We start from the raw sequence: 26,781 nt of genomic DNA, 5'->3' as shown, positions 1-26,781 counted from the left end.
CTATTGGTGGCCCGCTGATTGACGTCGCACGAACCGCCCCCTTAAAAAAAAAAAAGAGGTTGTTCGCCGGCCACAGCACCCTCGCTAGGAAGGTAAGTACGTGTGACACATACCTCCGATATTGTTCGCCACGAGCAGCGATTTGCCCGTGACGCACAAACGACGGGGGCGGGTGCGATCGCTAGCGATGTCGCAGCGTGTAAAGCGCCCTTTAGAGTTGAACAAAAAGATTCACAGTACCATGATCAAGGGGCCACATTGGAAGTTGGACTAGAACCATGTGAACCTCATTCTACCTATTGTCATCCCCAGTACCAGTGCAACAAGTACATCGTATTGGTCCTACAAATCTGAAAAAGTGACAGGAATGTAGGTTGGAGACAGTTGGCACCGGTCTGGTCTGGAGGTCATAGACTTCTGAAATGGCAGCCAGTCCATGGTCCTGCAAATTTACTTCTTACCGCTTCTCAATTGCGTTATATGTGCAGGAGTCAGTATAATTTTAGCATGCCTTAACATTAAACTCACTAAACTACAGTAGGTGAGAAATGAGAAAAGCATCAGAAATTTGGAAATTATATTTTTTTATGTTATTTACAAAAATATAAACATTACATTCCAATTGGTTGCTGTGGATATTTGCAAAAGCCATAACAGTAATGTCAGGAGCAGGGCTTCATAGATGAATGATTATTCCTTTTTACCAGTATTTATTCTTCAGTGTAAGAGGAGAAAAAGGGGTTAAACCCGCGCAATCCGCCAAATAAGATGTAGAGATGTCGATAGATTAATCACTCTTTTATTCCATAGGTCTACGCGTTTCAAGGTACAGAGACCTCTTCCTCAGGACCAGAAAATCAACATTCAAATGTTGATTTTCTGGTCCTGAGGAAGAGGTCTCTGTACCTTGAAACGCGTAGACCTATGGAATAAAAGAGTGATTAATCTATCGACATCTCTACATCTTATTTGGCGGATTGCGCGGGTTTAACCCCTTTTTCTCCTCTTACACTAAAGACTTCTGCACGTGGGGCCGCAGCAGCCGCCATTATCGTATGCTATCTATGGTGGTTGTGACCCTTCACAACCATTTTGGGCGAGTATTAATTTACATTACTAACCTGTTATTTATTGGGTAAAACCCTATTAGCGCTTCTTTCTTCTAGCACTATTACCAGTATTTATTATAATTTTGCTTTTTGGCTTTTTTTCCCCTAATTTCCTACTAGTTTGGGTTTTTTTTAATGAGAGATGCCATATCAGTGCCAGATCTAACTATGAGAAGTGACATTCATCACTGTGCTGGGTCTAACTAGAATCCCTACCGTAATCGTGTGACCAGTTAGTTTGTGACCTTGGAATATTTAGGAGCACTGGAAAGAGCTGTATCACCGCTGCCTCCATTATATGCACAGTGCTTATACAAAAAAAATCGAATAGGAAGATTGGAAAGGCAGAAATGGGAAAATACTGTTTGTCTGCCAGGAATTGGCACGACATCTGGTGCAAAATAAAACAAAACCATATTAGTGATCATTGTAAAAAATAATAAAAAAAAGTCCACCAGTCATTAGGAGGGTAATAAATACAGACTCCCATATTCATCTGTTTATCCTAAATGTTGTTTTAGTAAACAGCTTCATATGCACTTTGAAGGGATAGATGACATACACTTGAATTAATCTGCGCTTTACAGATATCCTTTACAGGAAAAGAAAAATCTCCACTAATTTGAGAAATGCTTTATACAGATTAATTAATTCTGTTCACATTGATCGGGTGGTTACGTAAATCTGCAAGAAGTTCTCGTTTATCTGAACATTCCCATGGATTTTTTTGTTTATTTCCATGAATCACAAACGACAAACAAATTGTGTTCTCCTCCTTAAAATAAATTACCCATCCAAGGGAATTAGAAAATCAATGCAGACTTATTTCCTCTGTTCTGTTACTCAGACTGATTAATCAAAGTTTAAAAGGGGCTGTCCAGTACTTTTATACTAATGGCCTATCCTTAGGATAGGTGAGAAGTATTAGATCGGTGAGGGTCTGACACATGACCAGCTCTCACCAATGCTGGGGGCAAAAGTTGCAGGGTGGAGCAGCACAGATCCATCAACCTTATACTAGTCGCAGCGAGGCACGGCACACCCACCCCAATCCATTCCAATAGGAGGTGGATGTGCCGTACCCGACCGAGGCCACTGTTCAGGTGACAGAGCTGTACTGATCACATCTCTCTTTCAAGCCACACATCCAAGCCCTCTTCACCTCCTGCCGCCTGAAACTTAAAAATATTTCCTGGATTCGTACATTCCTTTACCAAGAAGCTGCAAAAACCCTAGTGCATGCTGTTATCTCCCGCCTGGACTATTGCAACCTCCTGCTCTGTGGCCTCCCTTCTAACAGTCTCGCACCCCTACAATCTATTCTAAACTATGCTGCCCGACTAATCCACCTGTTCCCCCGATACCCCCTAACCTCTCCTCTCTGACAATACCTTCGCTGGCTTGCCATTGCCCAATGACTCCAGTTCAAAACCCTAACCATGACTTACAAAGCCATCCACAATCTGTCTCCTCCCTACATCTGTGACCTAGTCTCCCGGTACTTACCCACACGTAACCTTCGATCCTCACAAGATCTCCTTCTCTACAGTCATGGCCAAAAGTTTTGAGAATGACACCAAAATTATTTTTTCACATGATCTGTTGCCCTCTGCTTTGTAATTGTGTTTGTCTGATGTTTACATCACATACAGAAATATAATTGCAATCATATTATGAGAACCAAACGTTTATATTGACAGAATGATTTAATGCAGCAAGTCAGTATTTGCAGTGTTGACCCTTCTTCTTCAGGACCTCTGCAATTCTCCCTGGCATGCTCTCAATCAACTTCTGGACCAAATCCTGACTGATAGCTGTCCATTCTTGCATAAGCAATGCTTGCATTTTGACAGAATTTGTTGGTTTTTGTTTGTCCATCCGTCTCTTGATGATTGCCCACAAGTTCTCAATGGGATTAAGATCTGGGGAGTTTCCAGGCCATGGACCCAAAATCTCTATGTTTTGTTCCATGAGCCATTTAGTGATCACCTTTGCTTTATGGCAAGGTGCTCCATCATGCTGGAATAGACATTGTTGGGCACCAAACTGCTCTTGGACAGTTGGGAGAAGTTGCTCTTGGAGGACATTCTGGTACCATTCTTTATTCATGGCTGTGTTTTTAGGCAAGACTATGAGTGAGCTGATTCCCTTGGCTGAGAAGCAACCCCACACATGAATCGTTTCAGGATGCTTAACAGTTGGCATGAGACAAGACTGGTGGTAGCGCTCACCTCTTCTCCTAATAAGCTGTTTTCCAGATGTCCCAAACAATCGAAAAGGGGATTCATCTGAGAAAATGACTTTACCCCAGTCCTCAGCAGTCCACTCCCTGTACCTTTGCAGAATATCAGTCGGTCCCTGATGTTTTTTCTGGAGAGAAGTGGCTTCTTTGCTGCCCTCCTTGAAACCAGGCCTTGCTCAAAGAGTCTCCGCCTCACAGCGCGTGCAGAAGCACTCACACCAGCCTGCTGCCATTGCTGAGCTAGCTCGGCACTGCTGGTAGTCCGATCCCGCAGCTGAAACAGTTTTAAGATACGGTCCTGGCGTTTGCTGGTCCTTCTTGGGCACCCTGGAGCCTTTTTGGCAACAATGGAAGCTCTCTCCTTGAAGTTCTTGATGATTCGATAGATTGTTGACTGAGGTGCAATCTTTGTAGGTGCGATACTCTTCCCTGTTAGGCCATTTTTGTGCAGAGCAATGATGGCTGCACGTGTTTCTTTAGAGATAACCATGGTTAACTGAAGAGAAACAATGATACCAAGCACCAGCCTCCTTTTAAAGTGTCCAGTGGTGTCATTCTTACTTAATCATGACTGATTGATCGCCAGCCCTGTCCTCATCAACACCCACACCTGTGTTAATGGAACAATCACTAAACAATGTTAGCTGCTCCTTTTAAGGTAGGAATGCAATGCTGTTGAAATGTGTTTTGGTGGTTAAAGTTCATTTTCTTAGCCAATATTGACTTTGCAAGTAATTGCTGTTAAGCTGATCACTCTTTATGACATTCTGGATATATGCAAATTGCCATTAGAAAAACTTAAGCAATAGACTTTGTAAAAATTAATATTTGTAGCATTCTCAAAACTTTTGGCCATGACTGTACTACCCTCTCATGTCCTCTTCCCACCATCACATCCAAGATTTCTCCAGCACCTCCCCAATATTCTGGAATGCTCTGCCACAACATATCAGACTCTTACCTTCCTTGACAAGCTTCAAAAGGAACCTGAAGAGCCACCTCTTCCGACAAGCCTACAACCTGCAGTAACCCTCAGTCTGATATAGTGCCGCACGACCATCTGTACCCTCACCTACTGTATCCTCACCCATCCCTTGCAGACAGAGCCCTCACGGGAAGGGTCCTCTCTCCTCCTGTACCAATCTGTGCCTTGTTTTGTTTATGATTATTGTACGTGTCCCTATTATGTATATCCTTTTCACATGTAAAGCACCATAGAGAAATTGGAGCTATAGTAATAAATAATAATAATCTGGCTGCTGATCGGGGCGTGAGCTGGGTGTCCAACACCTACTGATCTGATGTTAAACCCTTATGCAAAAGATGCTACCTTGGCACTCATGCCCAGTAAACAATGTGGTGGTTCTCATTACTGGCACATTCATTATATAGTCTCCCTCCTCCTCACGACTCCCTGAAGAAGCATAAGTGAAACATTTGTTCTATTTAAGACATTATATGCACTTTGTAGGCCTAGCATACTTATATGCAGTCACACTTTAAATTTCTAGACTATGTATGGGGTTATTTCATTTTATTTGTATACATCTACTGCATGAAACCTAATATTTGGACATCCAAGGCTGAATTATTATCTCATATATAGGCTGCGTCCCTCAACCCCACTTATGTGTTAAATGTCTAGTTGTCTATTATATGACTTTGAACCTTTTTGTATCTAGTCACTGAATTTATCCTAGTAAAGAATTTATTTAATTTATCTCTTTTGTACTATTTGGCTTTTTGTAAACAGTTTTATATTTGTATTGTGGTCATATATGATGATATATTTTTACTCTGAGTATCTAACTATAGCCCTCTCATTGTAGGTATTGTGATTTTTGGACAAGGTTTGCAGATCTTTCCCTCATTTCCTTTAGAATAGATGATGAATATTTAATTAAAAAAAAAATAAAAAAAATGGGTAAATGCACGTGGAATATGTTTGTGTACATTTTTAGAATTGCTAATTGAATTTGATAAAAAGTCTCTTGAAAGATTAGAAGTTACGTAATAAAATTTTGAATTATGATGCAAAGATATTTCAGTAACAGCTTTAGCCACTAGGTAAGAAAAAGGAGGATGAAATATGACACATAAGTTCTAGAGGGATCACTTAGATTATGTTACCAAAAAAAATATAAAGGTGGAGACACTATTTGAGATCCAGACGTTCTCAATCTAAATCTTCAACAGACAGTAATGACCCCGACTCACTGAGTGGCGAGTCCTTACCTACGGGTCCGTAATCTGCTCTACAGGAGACCGCAGCTGCTCATGCCCATGATCCGGGCTTGGGCGGTTGCGGTCTTAAGACACAATACACTAAATGCAAATACACAGCGTCCAGTATGGAAACTCATTTGGATACTAGAATGTTAATGGTAATTAACTTTTCTCACATTAGGTTTAGACATGCACAGGAATCTGTCCTATCTTTAGGTCTTAATTTTAACCCAATTGCTAATGTCAACTATGTTGATGTCTTAAAAGACTCTTTATTTGATTGTAAATTGTGTTGAGTGAGTACTGTCAGCTCCTCGCATATTCGTTACGAGTATCGGGCGCAAAGTAAGTTAATGGGAAATACTGGATAAATAGTGAGTAACCCAAAAGCTGTACTATTCGCTACTCGCACGAAAAGTACGGCTTTCGGGTTACTCGCTACTTAGTGAGTATTTCCCATTGACTTACATTGCGCCCGCAACTCGTAACGAATATGCGAGTAGCGGACAGTACTCACTAACTGCATAACAGGCACAAATAGTCAACTACTTGCTCAACGCTAACCGTAAACTTTTACTGAAGGAACAGATTTTCTAGTGATTCATCAAGTTGTGCTTTTATTTCAGAAGTCTAAGCACTCCAGATATTAGATTTTCTTGAACAAGACCATACGTTCCCATTCACTATTAAAAATCCATCTACCGGATGACCTCCCCTTCACCTCTGTCCATCAGTTGAAGTGTTGTAAGATCAGTATGTGAAGAATGGAAAAAACATTGCTCCACAGTGTATAGGTGACAGATTTCCTTTGTTCCCTTGTGAGGATATTAATGATTTAAAGATTATGAAAAATATTTATTAAACCAACCTATAAGAGGCAGTGTGGTGATCAGGTCAGCTGGGATGTAAGAGAAAGAGGCATTTAGTCAACTTTACAAGAACCGGTCAGGTCCCCTCTGCCCTCTAACCCAGCAGTATTCACATCTGTATAACACAATTCCCTCCCTCACCAGCCCTGTATAATGCTATTTACTAAAAATATTATAAAAAGCTACTTAGAAACCTCAGTTTTCCTACACTAATTAGGCCTTTGACTAGCTTATGGAACGTTGTTTCCCGAGACTAGTAGGCACTTTTTCCCAGTTATCACATCCCTGTGGCCATGATAGCATGACTTCCACAAGCTCCTGGAATTCCTGCGCATGCGTGCAGCTCATATCAGCCCCGTTAGTGCGCTTTTAAAGATGGGTGCACGCTTTCCAGATTCATTAGGCGCACTGCGCATGCTCGGATGTTTAGAGGATGTGTACGCGATCAGTCTTCTGAACTTCCGGTCATGCAAAGTGAGCCTAACGAAGCCAGGAAGCACCAACCCGCTTCTGAGACGCACTGACATGGCCAAAATGAGCCGTGCAAGATTTTCAGGAACTGGCAGTGATGCCAGCTTGTTGAAATCAGGTTACCATGCCCACAGGGACGTGATAAGAGGGAAATAGGGCCGGCTAGTCAGGGGAAACCAACACCCCATCGACTAGTCACGGGCCTAATTAGTATAGAGAAAGCAAGGTTTATAAGTAGTTTTTTAAACATTCATATTATGGAATAACATTATACAGGGCTGGTTAGGGAGGGAATTTGGGCATACAGCCATGGAAGAATTGTTAGCCGACGTCCAACCCTACTGACATATTTCAATGTCAACTGTTAGAGCACTGGAACAAAATGGAATTCCTAAACCCACTGGGGAAGGATTCAGAGTTGAATAACCACACAATATAAGATACCAAAAATACACAAAACATAATTTTAACCTACCGGGCTGTCCTGGACAGGAGTCTCAATTAACTAATTTGTAGATTTCTGGATTAATATTTACAACAAATTGTGATGGAACTCCCTTTTGTTAAATTTTCACAAGGTGTACGTAGGAGACGTGATGGCATCTCCAGTGACGTTGAATAATTATATACTTGTATCAACCAATTTGTTATAAGCATGCAAGGTTTAGCAGATAACATGCTTCATTTTTTTTTTTAATGGAATTCTTGACTTTTGTCCATGATCAAGTGTAGTGTGTAGTCTGAGCACCAGACACCCCAGTCCGATCCGGTTAGTGATTGTAACTGTAGATTGAGTAAAGACGCCTGTTGGCCACAATGAACTCTACTAATGCCAATGTTATTCATGCCAATGTTATTCACATTAGATTCTTGTGCTATGTATACTGCAAGGCTGGGTTTATTAGAATTGCCTATTTGAAAGCCCGGATTCTGATTCTTGCCTACTGTCAGCACTGTAAAGCAGGCTTTACACGTTGCAACATCGCTAGCAATTGCTAGCGATGTCGTGCGCAATAACACCCGCCCCCGTCGTATGTACGATATGTTGTGAACGCTGCCATAGCGAACATTATCGCTACGGCAGCGTCACACGGACTTACCTGCATAGCGACGTCGCCCTGGCCGGCGAACCGCCTCCTTTCTAAGTGGGCGGTTCGTGCGGTGTCACAGCGATGTCCCACGGCAGGCGTCCAATAGAAGCGGAGAGGAGCGGGACGTAACATCCCACCCACCTCCTTCCTTCCGCATTGCCGATGGAGGCAGGTAAGGAGATGTTCATCGCTCCTGTGGTGTCACACACAGCGATGTGTGGTGCCGCAGGAACGAGGAACAACATCTTTAATAAGAAGAAAACGATTTTATGTTTCAGGACGACCTCTCCGCGGCAAACGATTTTGGCCACTTTTGCGATAGTTTAAGGTTGCACATAAGTGTCACATATTAACGATATCGTTAATGACGCCGGATGTGCGTCACAAACAACGTGACCCCGACGATAATTCATTAACGATATCGTAGTGTGTAAAGCCCGCTTAAGAATAGGACCAAATGAAGAGAAATTGGGGATGGAGTGTTTTTCATAAAAGAAGCCTTGGGCATTGTGCCCAAGGTCCAGACAGCACAAATCACCTGCCCTTAAATACATTTATTATTAATGACCTTGTAAAGGACAAACAAACCGTAGAATTTTAATATCTGCAGACAACACAAATCTCTGCAAGGTAATCAACACAGAGGATGATAATTTAATATTGCGGAGGGATTTATGTAAGCTGGAGACTTTGGCCGAGAAATGGCAGCTGAAGCAGAATATAGATAAACTAGAAGGTGGCCCAATTCTAACGTATCGGGTAGTCTAGAATGTGTATGTAGGTTAGCAGATTGAATAATTAGGTAATGAATGGACTGGATGGGTTAGGTTTAATTTAGCATTCTTATAATTGTTTATTGGTTTTAAAATGACAAACAACAGAAGGAACAGTTTTAATAGATGAGTCTAATGTTTAATGATGTCCATGGATTGTAATGAAAGAAGGCCATGAACAGTGTAAAGTTAAGTAAAAATATGCTGATGCTGTGATATAGCCCAATGCTGGTATGTGCCCCCATCGTGGTGCAGCCACCATCCTGACATGTGCCCCCATCCTGCGGGGTAATGTGTGCGGGGGGCGGAGTGCGGGATGGGTGGAGCCGAACGGGGCCATGGCGTTGAGGACGTCAGTGCTGGGGACTGCATGGCTGGGGACAGGTGACTATCCAGGTGTGTGTGTGTATGTGTGTGTGTGTGTGTGTGTTCGGGCGCTTTCACACTTGCGTTCAGCGCAATCCGCCGTTATGGAGAATAGCACAGTCCGTTAACGCATTGCACTATTCTCCATAGACTTGTATTGGCGACGCACTGTAACGCAAGTCGTTAATTTGACACAGCGTTTGGCGGAGGGAACACTGCATGTAGCATTTTTTGGGTCGTTAGAATCCGCCAAGGTGTCTAATGATTCTCTATGGGGACGGATTCCGACGCAATGCACTAAGTGGCGGAATCCGCTGACTGATCCAGTCACGTTCTACTGCGCATGCTCAGCACGTCCAGCAGAATGATCTAAATCATTTATAATCACTCCTGGTCTCTCTCCCTCTCTCCCCCCCCTCCTCTCTCCCCCCCTCACCGATCACCGACACGGCGCTGCGCAGCTGTCACACTGCTCTGGCGGCTTCTCCTGCTTTTGAAAATGCCGGCCGCTCATTATTCAATCTCGTATTCCCTGCTTCCCCCACCCACCGGCGCCTATGATTTGTTGCAGTCAGACACGCCCCCACACTAAGTGACAAGCTGTCTCACTGCAACCAATCACAGCCGCCGGTGAGTGGGTCTATATCGTATAATAAATAAATAAATAAATAAATAAAAAACTGCGGTCCCCCCCAATTTTGATACCAGCCAAGGTAAAGCCACACGGCTGAAGGCTGGTATTGTCAGGATGAGAAGCACCACGTTATGGGGAGCCCACCACCCTAACAATATCAGCCAGCAGCCACCCGGAATTGCCGCATCCATTAGATGCAACAGTCCCGGGACTCTACCCGACTCATCCTGAATTGCCCTAGTGCGGTGGAAATCGGGGTAATAAGGAGTTAAATGGCAGCTTATAGCTGTCACCAAGTCCTAGGTTAATCATGGCAGGCGTCTCCCCGAGATACCTTCCATGATTAACCTGTAAGTGAAAGTAAATAAACACACACACAACGAAAAATCCTGTATTTGGAATAAAAGACAAAAAAAACCCTCATTTACCACTTTATTAATCCTCAAACACCCCTCCAGGTCCGACATAATCCACACGACGCTTTCAGCTCTGCTACATGAAGCTGACGAGGAGCGACGTAGAACACGAGCGCTCTGTGTCAGCTCCACGCAGCAACTTAAGTGAGCCGCGCTGTTACCGAAGACTTCACTCAGGTAGTGCTTGCGTGTGTGCGGGGGATAATGATGAGTGCGGTAGTGCTTGTGTGTGCGCGGTGATGATGAGGAGTGCGGTAGTGCCGGAGTGTGTGTGGGGATGATGATGGGTGCGGTAGTGCCGGGGTGTGTGGGGGGCTGATGATGGGAGCGGTAGTGCCTGCGTGTGTGCGGGGATGATGATGGGAGCGGTAGTGCCTGCGTGTGTGCGGGGATGATGGGTGCAGTAGTGCCAGGGTGTGTGCAGTGATGATGATGGGAGCGGAAGTGCCTGCGTGTGTGCGGGGATGAAGGGTGCAGTAGTGCCGGGGTGTTTGTTCAGTGTATACATGTGGAGGGCGGAGTGGGGGGGTGGTGCCGAGCGGGGCCATGGCGCTAAGGACGTCAGTGGTGGGGACTGCATGGCTGGGGACAGGTAGCTATTTGTGTGCGTGCGTGTGCGTGTGCGCGTGCGCGTGTGCGTGGTTACCAGCGTACGCCGGCTCCCGGCACGATCCCAGCAACACAAGGGTATGTCTCGGCTGGGCTGCCAATGTGGGCTCCCGGGGGTTGCAATACTCACCGGGGAGTCGGGGCTCCGTGTGGGTGCGGGAAAAGGTGTCGAGCGTCGTCCTGTCGCGCCATAGTTCGTGCTGTTCACTTAGCTGAGTCGTTGGTCGCAGGCTCTTTAGAGCACGCGCTGTGGCGACGGTTGTCACGGTAATGACGTCATTTTGGAGCAAGACAGAGACAGACAGGCAGGCAGAAGAAGGCAATTACGGTATATATATATATATATAATAAATATATATATATTATATATATATATATATATAATAAATATATATATATTATATATATATATATATATATATATAATATATATATATATTATATATATATATATATATATATATTATATATATATATATATATATATATATATAATATATATATATATATAATATATAATATATATAATATATAATATATATATATATATATATATATAATATCATGCACTTGGACTTCAGTAACAAATTCGAGGCGGCCAGACATTCTCGAATGCTGCTGGAACACATCAGCTCCATCAATTGTATTGGTCGTGTACTACAGATCCACCTCCTAGTCACATGAAAACGGGGTAGATATGTAGTTCTGGGCAGCGGTCACTTTAGTTTTGACAGAGCTGTTTGTTTCGGCAGCATCAAAGAACTGTCAGTAAAAGCTGATCGGAGGGACTAGCAGCCAATCCCTCTAATAGTAAAACAATGAGTAAAACTGCCATTGAAAAATAATTAGTGAATATTGGATAAGGTAACGTATGTGTATATGGAGCCTCTTGTCTCTGCTCTGAAAACTCAGCCAAGTTTTTTGAAGAGCTTTGAGATTTGGAGAAGGAGTTGGAATCTTTCTGTTCCAAAAAGCCTTCAAAAAAGTCTGCTTACAACCATAGGCCCCCTTCACTCGTCTGTTTTAAATAAAAAAACATGTGCGGCACTTTCTGTTTTTACCATCCGTGTGTACATATGTGTCAACTGTGTGCCACCCGAATGTGCTTATTTCATATCCGTGTGACAGATATCAGAAAAAAAAAACGCTATTTACCAAATAAATAAATAATTTAAATATAAAAAAACCTTCATGGGGTATCTGGACTATGCAGGTCCACAGTAGTCCAGAGTGAGCAGGAATATTTGAAGAACAGTGTTGTCAGTCTTCAGACATTCCTGCTTACTCTGTGCTCTGGACTCTATCAGACCTGAGTGGGAATTCTGCATTCTAATAAGTTGATAAATGAGGGACGGTGTCTTTATTTTATTTCTTTCAGTTTATGTTTTTCAGGTTTCCATTTGTGGACTACGCCCTATACATCAGACCTGCGTGGGAACTTTTTGTGTTTATTTAAATGAAGTATTTTTGTGTGTGCGCATGCGTGCGTGCGTCTTTTGCCTTACTGGGTTAATATTGGGGGTGTCTAATAGACTCCTCTCAATTACTAACACCAGGGCTTGATGTACGCTGTGTTTTTGGAGAATTCACAGGTGGACATCACCCCCAAATACCATTACCTGATTACCAATGCACCAGGGCAATCAGGAAGAGCTGAGGCCAAGCACCAGATCTGTCACATCTAATGTGATGCACCACTTCTGGAGTGGTTGTGGACTGGTATTTTTAGGCTGGGAAAAGACCAGCCTGGTAACATCAGCCCTCAGCTGTCTGCTTTAACTTTGCTGGTTATCAAAAATAGGGGAGACACCAAGTTGTTTTTCTTTTCATATTTAAATTTAAATTTATTTAATAATAAAAACCTACCCAATAAGCTGCACAGGGTGCAATTTCAATATGCGCCAGTGGTATTGAGCAATTATATGTTTATGTGTCTGTCTATAGATCTGTGTGTCTATATCTAACTTTATCTATTACATACCTTTATCTATAACTACAGAAAAAAAAACATGCAAAAAAAAAATACAAGCAGAAACGCATCAAATCCACAATAATTTTGTTATTTGCATCTTTATAATGTTTTGGACAGTCACTCATTGAAGACAATGGGTGCAAAAATGCTGCAAAAACACTGAAAGAATTACAGATTATTTTCTGAACCAAATCTGCAAAGAGTAAATTCTCTACAAGTCCATTACACTTCAAGATTCTCATGGACTTTGCAAATTTGGCACAAAATCTAAATTAAAGAAAAGCGGAAAAAAACGCAATGTGTGCATATGTCTTTAAAAGAGTAGCTTCAGTTTTCAGGAGTTTCTATGCAGCGACTAATTCTCATATAAGCTTCTGCTTATGTGAAAAAAAACCACACAGGCAGCGGCAGCCCTGGCACACGCTTAAAACACGTTTCCTACAGCGCTGTTCTAGGTGTGCTGAGCGTCTGTGGAGAAAATCCTTTTCAGCTGAAGACTTCATCCACTATAAATTCATGCTCAAAACCTATAACTCAGCTCTCCATCTGGCTAAACAAGTATACTTTACCACTCATCACTACACTAGCCAACAATCCGAAACGACTCTTTGAAACCTTTCACTCCCTCCTGAGCCCTAAAGCACAGACCCCGGTCAGCAACCTAAGCTCTGATGATCTGGCCACTTTCTTCTTACAAAAGATCAACGACATCCGCAAAGAAATCTTTGAAAAATCCCCTCAGAGCCTGGATCCGCTTCTCTCCCACACCTCAAGCTCACTATCAATATTCGAGCTTGTCACAGAAGAAGTGACGCGTCTCCTTGCCTCTTCCCACCCAACAACATGCACCAGTGACCCTCTTCCCTCACATCTCCTTCAGGCTGTGGAGCTGTCACTACCTATCTAACCAAAATGTTTAACCTCTCTCTTTCATCAGGTATCTTTCCTTCATCATTTAAACACACCATCATAACCCCTCTACTTAAAAAACCTTCCCTCAATCAGAACTGTGCCGCTAACTACAGACCAGTCTCTAACCTTCCCTTTATCTCTAAGCTCCTGGAACGCTTGGTCCACTCTCGGCTAATCCACTATTTATCTGAAAACTCACTTCTTGATCCCTCTCAATCTGGATTCCGCTCTTTACACTCCACCAAAACGGCCCTCACCAAAGTCTCAAATGATCTATTAACAGCAAAATCTAAAGGCCACTATTCCCTATTGTTTCTCTTGGATCTCTCAGCTGCTTTTGACACTGTGGATCACCAACTTCTCCTCACCATGCTCCACTCTATTGGCCTCAAGGATGCCTGGTTCTCCTCCTATCTCTCCGACAGCTCCTTCACCGTTTCCTTTGCTGGCTCTTACTCCACTCCTTTCCCCCTCACCTTCAGGGTTCCTCAAGGCTCCGTCTTGGACCCTCTCCTTTTCGCTCTATACACCGCCCCATTGGACAAACCATCAGCAGATTCGGTTTCCAATACCATTTCTTTGCCGATGACAACCAATTATATACATCATCTCCCATCATCACCCCTGCTTTGTTACAAAATACCAGAGAGTCTCTGTCTGCTGTCTCTCAAAGCATTTCCTCCCTCTATCTGAAACTGAATCTCTCCAAAACTGAGTTTCTTGTGTTTCCTCCCTCTAGCAACCAACCTACACCTGACATCTCAATTACCTTTAATGATTTAATCATTATTTCCAAGCAGCATGCTCGCTGTCTTGGGGTCATATTTGACTCAGAACTCTCCTTCATTCCCCATATACAATCACTCACTCGCACATGTCACCTGCATCTCAAAAACAACTCCAGAATCCGACCATTTCTTACTTTCGAAACTGCAAAAACCCTTACTGTCACTCTTATTCATTCCTGCCTGGATTACTGCAACTCTTTATTGATCAGTCTCCCTTGGACCAAACTCTCCCCTCTCCAATCCATCTTGAATGCAGCAGCCAGGGTCATATTCCTGGCCAGCCGCTTCACCGATGCCTCCACCTTGTGCCAGTCACTACACTGGCTACCTATCAGCTACAGAATACAATACAAACTCATATCCCTCACCCACAAAGCTCTCCACAGCTCTGCACCACCATACATCTCATCCCTTATCTCTGTCTATCATCCTACCCGCTCCCTTCATTCCGCAAATGATCTTAGACTAACATCCTCCATAATACGAACCTCACACCTCAGTCTCCAAGACTTTTCTCGTGCCGCGCCAGTTTTCTGGAATGCACTACCCCAAAGAATGCGACTAATATCCAGCCCTCAAGTTTTTAAACGTACATTAAAAACACATCTCTTCAGACAAGCTCATCATAATAACTTACTAACCTAACTCTCCCCTGTCCCACCTTCTAAATGCTACCCGTAACCTTCTCTCTCCTATTCCTGTCCTCACATCCTACATACAACCAATAGCACGTAAGGGCACCCAAAAGGTTACTGTCTAAAGACCAGATCATTCATCTTTATATGTAACCAATAAACTAACATAACGATGGCCGGCCAGATCTACAAGTGTGCTTCACCTTTTGTGTCCCCCTTCTCCCCCACAGATTGTAAGCTTTCGAGCAGGGCCCTCATTCCTACTGTAGCAGTTGAATTATGTACTATTTTGTTTTGTTTTTGTCTATACAAGCCCCCACCTGATTGTAAAGTGCTGAGGAATATGTTGGCACAATATCAATAAACTTTTTTATTATTATTATTGAAATTATTCTATTGGACAGAAATAAGAAAATCGAAGCCTCCATCCCTGCTGTGAAAATCATCAGAAGAATACAGGCCTCCATTTTTGGCAGTCAATTTTCTGCGTATAACATGTTGTAAATGAAAGCCTGGTGGATCTGCTAACCGGCTGCTGTGGGCCAAACAGAATTTGGATTTTTGTTGCATTAATGCTCCATTACAGTAGGACTCCTATAACGAAGACCATTCTGATAAAGCAATGTTAAAAAGGGATCTGGTCACCCGGTTTTTCCCTTATAAGCTGCGACCAACACCAGTGAGCTCTTATATACAGTATTCTGGATGCTGTATATAAGAGCCCAGTCTGCTATGTATAATGTAAAAAACACCTTTATAATACTCACCTAGGGGGCTCTACGTGGATGATACGTCCTATGTCATCCACACAGAGGCCTCCACCGTGCTCCTGCGCATACATATTTTCATAAGCACTACTGAGGGCAGCGCAAAGTACTGTAATGTACAGGCATGAGGAAAGGTCAAGACCACCTGCGCATTCGTTCTACAATAACCGGGCAGATGAAAGTGCGCATGCGCAGAAGTGCAACGGAGGCCTCGGTGTGGATGATGTAGGACATGTCATGCACATGTGGCTGGGAAAGAGGACGGCGATCCCACAAGATGGGTGAGGCGCAGGACCGAGAGCAGCGACACCCATTGAACAGGACCACCCCATTAGGTGACTGTTATATATGTATTTTTTACGTTCTACACAACAGCCTGGGCCCTTATATATACTATTCTGTAATGCAGTATATAATGACTCACTGGTGGTGGTCGCAGCTCATAAAGGGAAAAACCTGGCGACAGGTTATCTTTAAGCGAAGAACGTTCAGTCCTGAAGACATCATGACACCTATGCTCTGTATAGGCTATATTCTATTCAGTAATGATGCCTACAGACATTGATATACAATGCCCATCACAGATATAAGCTTTCATTGGAGACACCCCAACCTGTACTGCCCGTACATTATAAAATCCTCTAATAGACAGCTCCTCCTTGGTGTAAATGCATTAACCTGTATAATAAGCTGTTCAACAGGAAAAGTGTAATGTAACGTGTACTCAAAGCGGGGGGTTAATAGTCTCGTCTAATGGAAAACGTTACACTTGTGAATTTCTCTATTTACAGGCGTGAAAAGGAGACATTTCCAATTAAACCAAAATGACATCTAAATCTTGATCTGCTCTAAATGGCTCCTAATTTGCTCATTATTTGGAAAACTTTTTTTGTAATGAAAATGGGACAAGTAAAGTGTTTTTTTATCCCTATACAGCACAACCGGAGATATTTCCCCTGAGGACTCCCCTTCCGTAATATCATCCGCATGCCATCGCTATGTCCGTTTTCTAATGTCCATATATCTACCCGTATGGCATTGTTTTTTTAAGATGTGGAATTTTAAAAAATAATAAAGGACAAATACAGTTCACTATCATTAGAACGGTAATGTATCTATGAGAAATACAGGACATGGATTTTCACCCGTAGAACTGCATTAGATCTCAAAAATCCAGAGATAAAAACACATGTAATCCGCACAAGACTGTGCCAAATACCAGAAAGTATAAAAAAAAGCAACTTCATGTAAACCCTGAAGGACTGTGCGATTTTTTTTTTTGTGTTTGCGATTTAGTTTTTTTTCTCCCCTATTCCAAGACTATTGCCATGTGAGAGCCGACTTGTACTTTAAAATGACACCATTCATTTTATCATATGATATAATGGTGAGAAGTAAAAAAATTCCAAGTGTGGTTATAAAAAACAAAAAATATTTTTTTCAATTTTTTTTTTATTATATTTTATTATTATTTCTTCATTTTTAATGTGGTAAACGTGTGTGGATTTTAACTTTCATTTTTATTTATTTTAACTTATCTTCTACCTTTTACTGTATTTAAATAGACCCCTTGGGGTATGTGCCCATGATCCATGCACACTGCGTCCTGAACACAGCGGGTCTTCTCCTGCGGAGACGTGAGTGTTCTCTGCAGAAGGATGCAGCAGCCCGTGCCCACAATCAGGGTTCTGAGCGCTGCAGATGTTCGCTGTGTCCTCCCCACCGAGAACCCTCGCATCTCCATAGCATAAATTGACATGCTACAGCTCGGGAAGCAGCGCCACATGCCAGTTTACACTGCGGAGAAAAGAAGCACAGTGGGCAGGAGATTTCTATAAATCCCATCCACTATGCTGGGACTGTAGAACTTAGTGTTTTGGAAGCATCGAAAACACGCTAGGTCCTAAACACTGCTATTTCTCATCATGTACCCTTAGGGAATCTGAACCTGCAATAGTCTAATCACTTGTTCTATATACAGCAATGCCGGCCCACAGCATTGCTGTATATAGAAGAAATCACAGTCTCCTATGAACGCTGGATACGGGCTGGTTTTCTTAGGAGTAGTGATCACATACTCTTCAGTAGACCCTTGGCTGCCATGGCCACACAACAGCCTCTGGCAAAGCGCCACTCCACTCGCAGCTGTTCGAGGCAGATGAAGGCTGAATAATTCAGCCTGCATCTATAGGGAAAGATGCGGTCTCAATGTGTGAGCCCGCATCAAAGGCAGGGAAATGATTTATGATGTGCACCGCATGTCTTAAGTCCTTAAGGGGTTAAAACATGACACCTAAGAGAGACTAAAATTGCAGCATCAAAAATGCAATAAAAACACGTAAAACAATAAAAATAATGTAATTTACATAATAAGTGCACAAATACTAAATCTTAGAAATGCAGTTTAAGGGGGGGGGGGGTCTCACACACTCTGGTTTTTAGTGTTTATCAAAAAAATGCTGGGTGTAAAAGCCATCCATAGGCCACGTGCACACGTTGAGAATTTGGTGAGATTTTTACCTCAATATTTGTAGCCAAAACTAGGAGTTGAACAATCAGAGGAAAAGTATAATAAATACAGAAGTGGTGCCCGTGTTTCTATCACCCACTCCTGGTTTTGCTACAAATCCTGAGGTAAAAAAACCTCACTGAATACTCAGTGAGTGCACGTGGCCTAATAGAGATATTTTTTCAGCCTTCATAACCCTCATTAATGTTGAAGATAAAAACAACATGTGGTGAAGGACTGAGTTGGAGCCATTACAGGATCGTATACTAGGTTAGGGTCAGAATCCATTAATGGGGATAGCCTACCAAAAATAAGCACCCATACATAGGATAGATAAATTATGTTTGAATGTAATGTATGATCAAAAATATGATACAAAAAAAATCTATGATCAGTGAGGGTTCAGAATCTGGTAAACCCACCAACCCCGAAATTGTGTGTTCCACGGCTCCCGTGTGAATGGAGTAGTGACCAGCAGTACGTTCACAGTGTGTGGAAGCAGTGGTCAAACATGGGCACTACCGATTCACTAGATCCTTTGAAGAAAATGGATCGGTCATCAAAAGAGATGAGCGAACTCGCAGATAACCAGGACCGGCGGGTTCCTGTTAATTTTTTTTTTTTAAATCCGGTTCTGGTCCGGAATCCGGTTTCTATATAAGTCTATGAGGACCAACTTTTAGCATCTCACCCCCACCCAAGATTATAATAATATTAGAAGGTGGCCCGATTCTAACGCATCGAGTATTCTAGAATTTATTGTGTAGTTAATGTATGTTTTTTGTTATATATATCGATGTTGTTGTGTGTAGTTGCCAGTGTTTGTGTAGGGCACTGTAAATGTTCTGGGTGTTGTCTGGGTGTGGGGGTGTGTGAGAGCGGTGTTGTATTTGTGTTTTGTTGTGTGTGTTGCATTGTTTGTGGAGCGCTGTGTGTCTGCAGTGTTGTCTGTGTGTGGTGCTGTGTGTGTGGTGCGGTTTGTGTGGGTGTGGAGTGTGTGTGTGTTTTGGGGGAGGTATGTTTTGTGCAGTGTGTTTGTCTTGCGCGGTATGTGCGTATATTTGTGTATGCTGCGGTGTTTGTGTGTTGGGTGTTGTGTGTGTGCGGCGTTGTCTGTTTGTGGGTGTCTGTGTAGGGCGGTGTTTGTGGTTCCCAGTGTGTGTGTGGTGTCTTGTGCGGTGCGCGTGTGGCGCTGTGTGTGTGTGTTTTGGGGGGAGGTGTGCACCCCCATCGTGCTCCATCACCCATGCTGTGCACCCCCCATCGTGCTCCATTCCCCATGCTGCGCACCCCCATCGTGCTCCATCCCCCATGCTGCGCACCCCCCATCGTGCTCCATCCCCCATGCTGCGCACCCCCCATCGCGCTCCATCCCCCATGCTGCGCACCCCCCATCGTGCTCCATCCCCCATGCTGCGCACTCCCATCGTGCTCCATCCCCCATGCTGCGCACTCCTCATCGTGCTCCATCCCCCATGCTGCGCACTCCCCATTGTGCTCCATCCCCCATGCTGCGCACCCCCCATTGTGCTCCATCCCCCATGCTGCGCACCCCCCATGCTGCGCACCCCCCACCATGCTCCATCCCCCATGCTGCGCACCCCCATCGTGCTCCATCCCCCATGCTGCGCACCCCCCACCGTGCGCCATCCCCCATCGTGCTCCATCCCCCATGCTGCGCACTCCCCATCGTGCTCCACAGTCACACATCAGACAGTATACATGCACACATCTGATCGCATACACTCACACCCCACTTCTCCCTGTGCCCTTCGGTGGGCGGTCCCAGCAGCTGTGCTGCACGCCGTGCTCCTCTGCCTTATGCCGACACTCACAGATCCGATCGCATACACTCACACATCAGAACACACGCACACATCCGATCGCATACACGCACACATCCGATCGCATACACGCACACACACACTGACGATATCGCACATACGCGCTCACACACTCACAACATCCGGAGATACCACATGCTTCCGGCCATGTGATCCCCCGGCAGGTCCTGGAAGGTCACTGCACGCATAGTATCGCCGCCGAGAAGTAAGCGATATCACTGGATGTTGTGAGTGTGTGGATGCGAACTGATGTGTGTGTGATCTGATGTGTGTGTGTCTGTTCTTATGTGTGTGCGTGTGTGTGTGTGTTCCGCCACTGAAGGACCTTGATGCGCTCACCTGCTCCCGGTCGGCGTCTGGTGAGTATGACTGCGGGGTCTTCTTTCTTCTGTCTTCTCTCTTCTGGGGGTGCCCGCTGCCTATAATGAAGTGTCTTGCAGTGTCTTTAACTCTTTCACCGCTGCATGACACTTCATTATTGACCGCAGCGTATGCCGGCTCCCTGCACATGTGTATCGGGAGCCGGTGTTCGCTGGTAACCATGATACACATCGGGTAACTAAGGGAAGCGCTTCCTATAGTTACGCGATGTGTATCATGGTTACCAGCGTACACCGGCTCCGTCACGATCCCAGCATCGCAAGGTTATGACCGCGGGGGGTGGAGTGTGCCAACGTTTGGCGGGGGCTGAGCGGGCGAGGCGTCAGCGTATGCCGGCTCCCTGCACATGTGTACTGGGAGCCGTTGTACGCTGGAGCGGGCGATGCGTGCGGAGGGCCGGGGCGAGCGGCTAATCCATGCGGGGGGCGGGGCCAGGCCAAGGCGAGCGGCCAATCCGTGGGGGGGGGGGGGAGGGCCAGGCCGAGCCCAGCGGCCAATCCGACAGTTGTCACGACACTGTCACGGTGACACTGTCAAGGTGACACAATTTTGGAGCAAGACAGACAGACAGACAGAATAAGGCAATTATATATATAGATTCCTCACGCTTTGCTCCCTGTTGTGTATATTAGCATACTATTTTTTAGGGGGGGTTTTATTACAATTTTCTGTATTTTCTATGATATTTTGATTACTCCGGTCTGAATATACAGTGGCTCTTTGATATTGGTGAGACGAATGTGACTTTCTTGGTATAAACTGGTTGTCTTACATGGTGTTTGAACTCCTTCTGCTTTGTAACCAGCATTAGGAAATCACATCCTACAGCCGGAAACTCTGCCCGTCCCCGTTAGCATTGTTACATTTATCCCCCAGTGAAGCTCGGTGAAAATAAGCCCACATGGGTGAACCCACAGTGTTCAGGGTGAATAAATCACAGAAGACTGCAGTGACTTGTGAACAGTTTCATCCTCGACATCTTTAACCACGAAGAATCCCAGAGACGTCCTCTGTTGTATGAAATGAATAAAAAAAATGAAAAGTGTGAGACGTAGATTGCCTTTTTTGTTTTTTTACTTGGCCACTATTGTTCAGTTCTATTCAATAGAACAAACATAGCAAACTAGTAACCTTGGAAATCCCATTCAGGAAACAAACTGGGAAAGCACAGTAAGAACAACTGACGAAAAAGAGGGCGATGCAGTGGAAATCGGGGAAAACAACCACGTCATCGCTAATCTGCTGCAATCCGCTGCAATCTTTCAAAAGCTATTCTGGAGTTTGGAATGTATGAAGGATTGTTTGTATACTAAGATAGACCATGGAATTTAACCATGTAAAGGAACAACGTTCGTCACCCATCCAGGATGGCTGGAGTCACACCGCTGAAAATCATGAACCAGGGACGTAAATTCCTGTGATCACGGGCGGGCTGGGCTGAGGGCAGCGGGGCAGATCCCCCTATTCTGGGTCCCTTTCAACTTAGGTGCTTTAGCAGTGTGTACCTTGAAATCACATGTGGCATAATCTGTAACAGGCATCTTGCCGATTGTGATCTGGCCAAGTGCTTTAGTGGTGAGGAGTGATGTACTGCATGATAGGACTGTGTATTGAGGAGCAGAGAGAAGTGATATCTTGTATAATGGGACTGTCTACAGAGGGAGCTAAGAGGAGTGGTATCTGCAGAATGGGGCTGTATATAGAGGTGCTGAGAGGAGTAAACCATCTGCACCCGTCAGAGAGAAGCGCTGAAGGGTCAGAAGACACAAGGGAAACACACACACAGACACAGAGAGAGAGAGAGAGAGGAGAGAGAGTGAGAAAGAAAGAGAGAGAAAGAGAGAGAGAAAGAGAGAAAGAGAAAGAGAAAAAGAGAAACAGACACACACACTCACAGTTAGGGACAGAGAGATACACACAGAGAGAGAAAAACACAGAGAGAGAGAGAGAGACACACACACACAGACAGTTAGGGACAGAGACACAGAGAGAGACACACAGAGGCAAACAGAAAGACACACACACAGAGACAGAGAAAGAGAGAGAGACACACAGTGAGAGAGACACAGTGAGAGACACATGGAGACACACAGAGTCACAGAGTGAGAAACACAGAGAGAGAGAGAGACACACACACACACACACACACACACAGAAAGACAGAGAGAGACACAGAGAGAGAGACACAGTGAGAGACACATGGATACACAGAGTGAAGTAGTGAGAGACACAGAGAGAGAGACACACACAGAGACAGAGACAGACACACACACATACAAACACACACATATACACACACACACACACAGAAAGACAGAGAGAGACACAGAGAGAGAGAGACACAGAGAGAGACACATGGATACACACAGAGTGAAGTAGTGAGAGACACAGAGAGAGAGACACACACAGAGACAGACACACACACACACACACACACACACACACACACACAGTGATGCTTGCAAGAGTGGTTTGAATAAGTTATATTAGATTCTGATTTCTGGCATGAATTAGAATACATAAATCACAGATTTTAAAGAGGGTTTCCGGTTCCAAATAAAACCCTCTCACCTGGCTGTGGCTTGTTTTGAATAAAAAAAAACAAAAAGAAAACCTCACTTTACTCACATTCTCCAAGTCCAATGGTCTCTTCTGCTGCCGGTATTTATCATGGCCTACAGCGCTTATGTCATGTCGACAGCGCTGCAGCCAATCAATCAGTGATCTCAGCCCGAGCAAACGGCATGATTGGCTGCTATGTTATTGACATATCATCAGTGTTGCTGACAATAACAGGCACTAGGAGCAGCAGCGGGACAAACTGCACATGAGGACCGGAATTTTTGGAAACCGGAACACCCTTTCAATTTTTAGCTCACAGAAAGCCTTTTAGTGCAAAACATTTATAGGATTGTAAGTTAAAAAAAAAAAAATAACTGATTGAATGGATTTTAGAGCCTAACGAAAGGAGATCTAAATGTAACCATGACACAATCATACGGGTCACATAGCCGCAATGTGAATGAGTACCTACACATTGCACTTATACCAACAGATGTATTGGCCCATTTCTTCAGTTTTGCTTTAGCTCCTTGTCATTTTGAGGGGCAGGTGTTAAATAGTCGGGGCTGAGTCCAGTTCTGCCCCATGTATTGAGGTCTGCTGGCACATAGAGAGGTGCAAAAGTAGAAATTGTTCCATCCCAAGTGGGTACACCTTGTCGCGGTAGGATGGCTTTTATGCTCTTCTGATCAAATTAGTATCAACTAAGTACCCTATGTTATTTACATGTATTACTTTTTATTTGACTTACTACAGGGTGTTTGCTCATTAGTTTTTATCCCACGTTTATTCATAGGGGTGCATCATGGAAAAGAAATAATGTTATGAAATCTCTCAAACCTTACAGTGCACTTCAGATATGAAAAGTATGTGACCACAAACCTAGAGGGATGGTATTGGCCATTTTGCTCAAGCACTATACAAACCACAGTCCATGGAAAGGTGAACACTCGAAAATAGAAAGTAGAAATCTAGTCATAGAAATCCTCATTAATTCCCTTCAAAATCTTGAGTCTTTAGATAAGACAGCTCAGCTTTAATAATGCATTACTCTTTTCTATCAGCCAGCTCAATTACTATGTGACGAAAAACTGTCAAAGATAACAGTTTTAAAGGAAAAGATCCTGACAGTAGGATGACAATGCGAGGAATCGGAGACGCGTTATGTAACGCCATCTTAATTATAAATCTGGAATAAGACAGTTAAGCAGCTAGGAGGAACAGTTTATAAAAACGGGAAAAAAAAAACCTAACAATGTAGAAACCTGGCCCCTGCCCAAATGATCAGACGACAAACAGCCCATCCAGGCATCGATCAGTTAAATGATTAGGCATAGTTAAAGGACAGGTGACTTCTTGAAGGATTCCGTATAGTGGCACAGAGCCCATCTTAATATGCAATCGGTGGTCTTTATTCAATGAGGTGTTTGACGCACCATGCTAATCATACAGTCTGTGCACAATGAACTTATCAACTGCAGCGCTGCACAAACGATGAGGCAGGACTAGTCCAGAGGGCATCTCCTCCCCCGCTAGTCCATGACTGACAGCCTGCATTCAGTCCCTGTTATGGCAGCTGTTAATCACGTCCAGGGAGGTGTGATTAGAGGATCTGTTTGGCCAGGCTAGTTTTGACTTATTCCTTATGGAACGATTAGTATGGAATATTAAAACCCTCTAGGAATAAAGGAATCTGCACTCATACTGCTAGTAGTAGAGGTTGGGAGCAGTCAGGGGATCGAAAACGTAGTCTTTAAAATGGATTCTCCAGTGTTGGATTTGTAGAGAATATTTTAAATGATCCCTATTGGAAAAAGCATTATTAATCTGAATGATTTCTGGACAAGTGAAGCCATGAAAACCCACCCAGACACCTCTGCTCCACCCATCTCTTCCTCAGGACCAGGCATGGAGGGTAAACTATTGTACACTATACAGTGCCTAAAACATAGGACTTAATAGGGATTAAATCTCCTCTAGGTAAAACTGTATGATTACTTACATGGTACAAGTAATCTGGAGTTCTGCTGCAATGCCTGGGTCATGTGTAAGCTCAGCAACATAGAAGCCATCTTGGTTCAGAAGGAAATCAGCGACTACTTGTTCAGTGCCCAATGTTTCCTGTAAGAAAAAAAAAGAAATGGTTTCAGTATTTAAAAAGAATAGTAACAGAAATATAGAAAATGCCGCTGCAGAGAAGCTCCAAGAACGTGTACTACATGGACTTCACAAGTCAATGAATAACCCCCGACGTGAGGTTTAGGCAATCGTTCACAACAAGCTAACCTTGCCCCCATCAAAATTAGTGTGTAAAATGAATTTATAAACCACAGACTCGGAGGATGCCTATTGTTCCTTGACAAATGTCAAGCATGGAAGGTCAATGCCAGCTCGGCCAAGCAGGACAATAGAAAGGGGGAAGACAACCAAGTCATTCCCTGCTAAGGTGGACGTATAGACAAATAAGGGGCTCGTTTGGGTTTTGTAGACAACAATCAGCCCTCACATTAGATTGCTTTGGTCATCTGTCAACACAGCAAATGTTGCTTCAAAGACAGGACCAAAAGCCAAGATGCCAGGGACGGTGCTAATTACACGGGAACATAAGCTTAATCAAGATATATTATTAATGGTTTGAACTCACTGTTACAGATCAGGGATCTGTCAGTAAGATCAAACCCCCCAACCACTTCTAGGAGCATGAAGGTCTTTGAAAAGTAATTCCATCATGTGAGGTTAGGCAAAAATATCAGACAATAGACAATGAGCCATCAAACAAGCTAAAGATGGTGCTGGGCAAGGAAACACCCGCAGGAGGCGAAGGCTCATAAGTGCTCCCGTCACTCCCAGAGCACGTAACAGCTCATTTGCATATTAATTAAAATGCTGATTTCTGGGAAATGCAGCAAAAGATAGAAGATATCAAAGTGTTGATGGATTTACCAATGTGTCTAAAATGCTGATTACCATGTACTGAGAATAGTTTATACATCAAAGCCGAGATAAGTGGATTAGTCCTGAAATATGACGTTTTACTTGTCAACATGACCTCTGGTTATCTTAAAGTGTGACTCTCACTCCCAAAAACACTTTTCACAGGTCCCAGTGACACATCAGACGTTTTGAACAGTGGGGCCTATAGCTCCGCAGCCGGGTCCTGCCGATCACAACTTTTGACATATCACGATGACATGAGAGGTACAGTTAATCTTTAAAACCATTGTAAATGCCCCAAAAACACCTTGTGCAATTATTCCATTATAACATAACTAACGGCAGATCAATCATCAACTAGTTTACAATGAGTTATGGTTTTAATGTACCTGGCACAATGACAAAAGACCGTTCACAGAGATGACCCTGAAATACCAAGGGCGAAGATCATAGAATAAAAACCACACACATATAAAGATAATAAAAGGAAAAACACCACATATTTATCCACACCATAGGTCTGAGTCATCACTTGTGGTTTTTCTTCTAAGTTACTTTTCTTTTCTTCAGATATTCAGAAGGGGAGGGGGGGTGCCCAAATTCATCAATATGAATTTAATACAAAATCCCAAATCCTGTCATTAACCATTTTTGTGACTTTTCGAACAAAA

General features: G+C 43.6%; 1 protein-coding gene across 1 annotated transcript in view; it reads right to left on the bottom strand.

Annotated features, from left to right (window-relative positions):
• LOC142245290 (4-aminobutyrate aminotransferase, mitochondrial-like) overlaps window positions 1-25,324 on the bottom strand; it is a 118,825-nt gene extending 93,501 nt beyond the window's left edge. The window contains exon 1 of the mRNA XM_075317901.1: window positions 25,179-25,324. Coding sequence (XP_075174016.1) covers window positions 25,179-25,248 — 70 coding nt within the window. The 5' untranslated portion in view covers window positions 25,249-25,324. The remainder of the gene's footprint in view (window positions 1-25,178) is intronic.
• Window positions 25,325-26,781: the final 1,457 nt, after the last annotated feature.

The sequence above is a fragment of the Anomaloglossus baeobatrachus genome, chromosome 7, assembly GCF_048569485.1.
Source record: "Anomaloglossus baeobatrachus isolate aAnoBae1 chromosome 7, aAnoBae1.hap1, whole genome shotgun sequence".
Taxonomy (NCBI): Eukaryota; Metazoa; Chordata; class Amphibia; order Anura; family Aromobatidae; genus Anomaloglossus; species Anomaloglossus baeobatrachus.
Note: the sequence above shows the minus strand (reverse complement) of the source record. Positions and strands in the feature narration are given on the sequence as shown.